At 39.0% G+C, this 6,805-nt stretch overlaps 2 protein-coding genes across 2 annotated transcripts; one reads left to right on the top strand and one right to left on the bottom strand.

Annotated features, from left to right (window-relative positions):
* Positions 1-151: 151 nt before the first annotated feature.
* On the top strand, positions 152-3,239 carry LOC111452477 (phosphatidylinositol-glycan biosynthesis class F protein). The gene is made up of 8 exons (XM_023093239.1): positions 152-440; positions 551-616; positions 740-782; positions 1,168-1,222; positions 1,619-1,667; positions 2,013-2,080; positions 2,242-2,350; positions 2,914-3,239. The coding sequence occupies exons 1-8, from the start codon at positions 264-266 to the stop codon at positions 3,025-3,027; spliced, it is 681 nt and encodes a 226-aa protein (XP_022949007.1). The 5' UTR covers positions 152-263; the 3' UTR covers positions 3,028-3,239.
* Positions 3,240-3,810: 571 nt separating this feature from the next.
* On the bottom strand, positions 3,811-6,751 carry LOC111452476. The gene is made up of 6 exons (XM_023093238.1): positions 6,375-6,751; positions 5,701-5,994; positions 5,416-5,589; positions 5,228-5,334; positions 4,762-5,069; positions 3,811-4,584 (listed from the first exon to the last, which is right to left on the bottom strand). Exons 1-6 carry the CDS (start codon positions 6,492-6,494, stop codon positions 4,022-4,024), a joined length of 1,566 nt encoding a protein of 521 aa, XP_022949006.1. The 5' UTR covers positions 6,495-6,751; the 3' UTR covers positions 3,811-4,021.
* Positions 6,752-6,805: the final 54 nt, after the last annotated feature.

The following is a 6,805-nucleotide window of genomic DNA, read 5'->3' as shown; positions in this document are numbered from 1 at the left end:
TTTTAAAGGAAAAAAAAAAAAAAAAAACAACAGAACTCTTAGTCTAACATAACATAAAATTCGACATTAAAGTATAATAAATGTTGTAGTTTAAATAATTGTGAAGAAAATTATTATATACATCCAATTAATTATAAAATTGCTGGAGTTTCTTCAACAAAAAGGGGGGAAAAAAATCGAAACACCCGCGTTAATTTCTCTTCTATTTCCTTCATTGAACATTCAGCGGGAATTCGCCGTATGAGCTACGAGAAAATACAGTAATGGAGACGGAGAAGAAAGAGATGGCCAGTAAAGCTTCGCCTTCCGTATCGATTGCAGAGGCGTTCTTCGTCCACCTGATATGCGGCCTAGGGCTAGCCCTAGCCTTCTTGATTGCTCGTCATGTCTACTCCGCTGATCTCATCTCCGATCCTTCTCGTACTCTCTTCTTGATTTTGGTACTTTCTCTCTCAATCCGTCTAAATTTCATACTTCGTCATTCGTAGGTTTTCATTTTCGAATCCACTTCCTGCATTTTGAGTGATTCTTCTTCGTTCTCCCTGTTCAGATTGTTGAGTGTCCGATTGTGATCCTTCTTTACAGCCGGTATCGCACGGACCGTGAGCAATGCTCGGTATAGTTGACTCACTTAGCTTGTTTCACCTTATACTATTTGTTCGTGAGAGAATGTATTGCTTGTTTTGAAATCAGATAATGAATTTAGAATACTTGGACTGTGTTTTATACGAATTTGCAGTACTTGAAAGCTGTGGCGCGAGGCATACTTGGACTCCTTGCTGGTTAGTTGGAGAAATTTTGTTTTATTTGCCTGCTTCTTTTGATTGTCATTCGTTTAGGTAGCTACGAGTGTTTTGATGTTGTTCTCCAATCTGTTCTTTTAATTAAGCATGTTTAGGATTGAAATTTTGTATTCGAAAATAGTACAGATGTAATCGGTATAGCTCAAATTTGATATGAAATGAGACTTCAAATTTGATGACGTGAGTTTCTCAATGTGTCCATGAGGAAGGATTCTAATAGTTGGAGCCATTTTTGTTTTCATATCCCTAGTCTTTAGTGACTACCATGCCTTTTCTTTTTCCCCCTTGTTCGTAGTGATATATGGTTGCTTGGTTCTTCTCGCGAAACTTGTCATAATCGGATCAATGTGGCCTAATTATGCAGGTGCTATTATTAATGCTTTTGGAGCAATAGTTCTTGGCGCTCCTATTGGTGCTCAGTACGTGAATAAGTCACTGAAAATCTATATCTTTCATCTCTAATGGATTGCAAATATTGAATTTTATGGTTTGAATGGAAATTTTATACCAGAATTTGTCCAACGAATAAATCAAGATCTGCTCTCGCTATCGGCTGGTATTTTATCACCATTTATGGGAACATTACTTTTCCTTTTTACTTAAATTCAAATTGTGAATATTTTGAGTGGAATTTTACTTGGGGAGATTAATTAACAGTAGCATCCTTAATCATGTTTGAGTGTTTTATAATTATGAACATTGATCTTCCACACATTTAAACTTTCTCGCGGCCAAGTCTTGATGGTCATTGATAATACATTTGATAATACTGTATGTGTTTTCGTGTAATATCTGAATACTTCTCCTTGGCACAGATACTTATTGAAGACCCTTAACTGGTCACTTGTGATGTCATCGTTCAGTGTAAGTAAGGAATGATTTCAATATATATTGTTTCAAATTCTTCCACCTTTCCGAAGCTTGTAGTGTAGTCATTGGCCGTTGTCTAGCATCCTTATGAGATGGATAGTGCCACCTATGTTTTGGTTTCAGTTTATTTTGTTATAGTTGTAGACTTCGAAATTAGTTAAGCCTATTATGGATTAAGGGAAGTTCTTATATTTAGATACTATTTTCAGTTTGCTTTGTGATGCAATTCTCTTTGTATTAAAATTTCAGGGTAGACGTTGTGCTGTGCTGCTTCATAACTTCCCCTTTTCATATACGATAGTCCTTTAATATTGGTGGTGGTTTTTGCTGGTCTTGTAGGTCGTGCCTTCAGCTTGTGTCTTTGGTTCATCATGGATGGATTGGCAACGCCTATTTGCTTACACAAAGTAAGCCTCCTGTCGCATTATCTCTATTCTCTCTCTTTCTATGTTCATTTAAAATATCTACGCGACGTGGGTGCATTAATCTACTTGCAAAATGTTTAGTTTATGACAACAAGGTAAACGCAAACTCTGAATATAAAGTAGTGATTGCTGTTCAATTGCAGGCCAAATGGAACTATTGATCATATGATATGCATTCCAGCACATGGGGCCATTATTGGAGCCTGGTTTGGCGCATGGCCCATGCCACTTGATTGGGAAAGGCCATGGCAGGTACTTGGTTTTCATCCTGCACTTATATTTTCCCAATAGATCTTGGGCTGTGTATGTCAAACCTCAATGACACTCAATAATGTCAATTAACAGTCTCTAGTTTGAACTAAGAAAATATTACATGATTTTTTAGGCATCCAAAGAAAAAAAGAGTGAACTAGTCCAACTTATCTCTAGGTCGTGAATTTAGCCATAGAAAGCTATTTGATGGTGCTTAATTTTTCCTTGTTCTATTCATTCTAGGCATCTAAAGAAAAAAGAATGAGTCAAGTTTTACTTGCCTCTAACTTGTGAACCCGCACCCAAAATTTTTGGGAACTTATTCATCAAAAAGAACAACTCAATATATATTTTACGTACCTATGGTGTTATCTCGGATATGAATAAGATTTCAGGATTTGGTATCAATATATGTCTAACAATTATTTCCAATATAGTTCCTTTAACCAATTTCCCATCTAATGGTCATCACTTTTACCTCTAAGTGCTTCTTAGCTCGAAGGTCTTGGTCTTTTGTCACATCTGTGTGAACTCTACTAAATGCAGACTCCTTCAATATGCAGGAATGGCCAATTTGTGTGAGTTACGGGGCAGTAATCGGGTACTCAATTGCAATGGTAGCATCCTTGGCCTTCTCACATGCGCGGAGTGGTTTGCAGCATGTGAAAAGAGACTAACAATCAAGTATTTTGTTATAACTAGATTACCAAGTTTTCCCTCAATATCTTCATTGTGGGGTTTCTTAATGTTCATCTTTTACTCCTACAATGGCACGACACTCTTTTTCAAAAGTTCACTATTCATTTTCTTTTTTATATCCACCCACCCACAAGCTGTTTCTTTGTAGCCTGTATAATTGCATGAAAATCCCCCTTTTTCCTTGCTTCCACTGTGGACGGGACGTCATCTTGTGAATTGTCTCTCTGTATGTGGTTACTAAATTTTGCAGTTTGTACACTGATCTCGAAGGCCTTTTCCCTGCTGCGTCACCACTCACCGAAAGGGAGTACGGTTGGTTCCCGTATAAAATAATTCTCGTCAATCCCCACCACAAAAAAGGTGGATAAGGAGAGAAGTAGGGGAGAAAAAGATATCCATTGGATGCGAGGAAGAAAAAGACATTCGATAAGAACCATTGCAGCTTGTCTGGAACCACCGCCACCAGCTGCTTAAACTTTGTGAGTGGACTCCTCAAATTCTTCTAATCACATTATTATTGTTATTTTTTTATAAGAATTTTCCTGAACCAGAACTTTAGAATCACCACTTGAATTTTTCTGGCCTACCCCACTAATCTTGGTTTTGCCAGCTAAGTTACTAAATTTTCAAGCTAGATATACGTTTGAATAAGACTTTTGGAAATTCGGATTCACCTTTTTACCCAGTTGACAATTTGCTTCTTAGGTAAAAGTTTTTGAGTTTGTTTCATCCTTGAACTTTCGAAATGCCAAGACAAGGGATAGAGAGAAGTTTAACTGTTTAGCTGATATAAGTATTTTATACATTGACCATCCTCCTGCTAATATTTACAAAAGTTGACAAGTGAGAAGATAGGGGTATTAGATGTCAGGATAGTTCCCCCCTCCATCTTTGTTTTTTCCTGTTTTCCAGTAGAAACCTGATTTATGGGTTTTAACTACACCTATTAACAAGTTGAACCAAAAACAAAGGTTATCTAGCACGATCATCAGAATCGTCAAACAAGTTGAAAAAAAACCGAGGTAAAGAAGCTATTCTTGGAAGATTAAGCAGCAGCTCACCCACCGAATCGTTCCTTGACATGGCTATGTGCTTGCTCGATTCAAAGCCATTGTGGACAGGGAAGCTTTCTTCATTCTTGATTTCATGTTCCAGTGCAGAAATCGAGTTGACGTTGCCACCAGCGACATTGAGGCTCTTGCCAGCTTTGGCTTGCGAGGCCTTAGCCATACAAGAATCCTTCTGTAGAAGACTGCACAGGGAGTTTACCCTGGACATGATGGTCTGTTCATCGGCGTCAGATGCATGTTGAGAATCACCAAATAGATACTGTGTAATCCCCTCTAGAGTCTCTCTGCTTTGTTGATTATCTTCAGAAAACATGGGTAGGCAGTGTTCAATATGACTGACAAAATCGCTAACGGACATGGATGGACGAATTCCAGGAACCAGAACTTGGTCCCATTTGTTGAACAGCCTTGAACTTTCCGATCCATCATTTCCCAATTCTTCGTTCATTGTGTGAGCTTCCATTCCTAAAATGTATATTTGACAAGTCGGAAACATTTTCAGATCCAAGGATAAAGGATTCTTGTAGGGGGAAGGGAAATTCTTTAGGTGTATCTATCGACTCTTCAAGTTCAATTGGTGAAAGATCTTATGTTCTTAATTGATTATGCCCATAATTTCAGTTGTCAGTTGAAGATTTTTACCTGAGTTAGGTGATGGAGATTGCTCAGAATATTCTTCAGAAGCACCAGCACGACACTCGTGTTCTTTAATTGACGAAGGGGATTGAGTTCCAGATGTTGACACCATACCTAAACTAAAGAAAGTAGGTCCTTCCTCACTCTTGAAACCAATTCCTTCTTTGGATTCATTTGGACTATTGGTTTTAAAATATGGACATTCTAACACGATCTCTGGTTGTTGGCTTAAAAAGTTGAGACGAGGATCGCAACGCACGAGCTTCTCAAAGTGCTTGTTTAAAAAGCCTTGTGAACATTGCAGGAAATGTTTTCTGCAAAGTAAATGAAACAGAATTTTAGTCCTACTAGACCAAAATATATATCAGAGTCTAGCTGAGTTAAGCAGTCTCTTTCTGTGGTTTTCATACTCAAATATAACTAGAATAAATGCCACCAGCTACAAGGACTGCTGGATACTCAAATCAGGTACCTGTGCCTGCTTGCTTCTCCCCCAGTAAAGTCGGCTGTTGCTTGCCATAAAGTATGCTTCTTAGGTTGTGGATTTATTTCCCTAAAGAAAAGGGGCTGTCTCGCCAGCTGAAAGAAGCAACGGTAAATCATCATATTACTAAGAACAAGGTTCATGTTCCACAACTTGGCTATAAAAATGTAACTCACCACTACATCCAAAGTTCCTAGACCATCCTTGGCGTAATTTGCCTTGAGAGCGACGATATCGGACCATTGAATTTCTATCTTGTTCTTAAGATTCCCATCAAGAAGCTCCCAAACCAACTTATGCTTTGCAAAGTAACACTTCGCCACTAGATCACCCTCGTACCTTGATTTATACTGCAAAGCAACACAACTAACATTTTCTCAACATCATTCAAAAACAAAAGGAAACCCAAAACAATTCCATTCCGTTCCCAAGAAAACTCGCAAGGAAAAAGATGTATGTACCTCCCAAGAACCAATCTTAAGAATTAATGCAGGGAAGTTTGAAGCCTTGAGCTTGTCTGCAGTACTAAAAGCAGCGGCAGCATTAGCTCCCTTCTGGTCCTTCTGGTCCTTCTGGTCCTTCTGGTCCTTCTTGTTCATAGTCGCTAATTTAGCAGTTTCCTGAGACAGTTTTGCTTGGATCAAATCCAATAAGGACGGACTCTTTTTCAGACTCAAACCCAACGGGCTTGGCTCATCTAGAGGATTGTACGGACTCGACGACACAGAAAACGCATTGGCTTCTGACGTCCATCTCTGCACGTTCAAAAAATTAAATTCAGAAAAATCAAACCCTAACTCCAAGTTCATAAGAAGAAGCACGAATATCATCACAGAGTAATATAGGTACTCTGTTCCGCTACCGCCACAAGAAAACCAGAAAGAAACACATCTTCTAAGAACAAATCTATGATTGATTAGAGAAGTATAACAAAGGCTAATCGATTGGAATTCTTCCAAAGTCGCGTTTGGATTGGGGAAAATTTTGTGGACGAATGAGCTCCACCATTCCGGAACATTTCTAGCGAATTCAGTTCGGTCTCATACCAAACGACTTCAGAAATCAAGTAAACGAACCAAATCCAGATCGATTTCAATCAGATCATAGAAATGAAAAAGGAAGACAGAGGCAATACCTCGGATTTGGATCGCTTGTGAAATTGATCGAGAAGGTCCTCCAAAGAATCTTCAACCTCCTTCTTCAGCCTCTTCGTGCCCGGAATCTTGTCCGTCCCCGAATTCATGAGCTGAACCATCAAGCCTTCAGAGAAAGAGAACAAAATCAAATACACAGATTCTTCAAAGGAACTCCGTCAGAACCGAATCGTTCTCTCTGAACCAGCCACAGCGAGGCAGTCGGCAAAGAAAGGAAATCTCCGCCGGAGAAGAAGACCGATTCACAAAATTAGAGAGACGTTTTCTGTTGGTTTTTTGTTTGTAGAAGTTAACGGCTACGTTCGATTTCAACTCGGTGGAGGAAGAAGCGAAATTGCCCCCGTTCAAACTTATACAGCTTTTGCAGACGACAAAGTCAATTTACCAAATTACCCCCCCCCCCCCCCCCCCC

The sequence above is a fragment of the Cucurbita moschata genome, unplaced genomic scaffold (genome assembly GCF_002738365.1).
Source record: "Cucurbita moschata cultivar Rifu unplaced genomic scaffold, Cmos_1.0 Cmo_Scf00014, whole genome shotgun sequence".
In the NCBI taxonomy this organism is placed as follows: Eukaryota; Viridiplantae; Streptophyta; class Magnoliopsida; order Cucurbitales; family Cucurbitaceae; genus Cucurbita; species Cucurbita moschata.
Note: the sequence above shows the minus strand (reverse complement) of the source record. Positions and strands in the feature narration are given on the sequence as shown.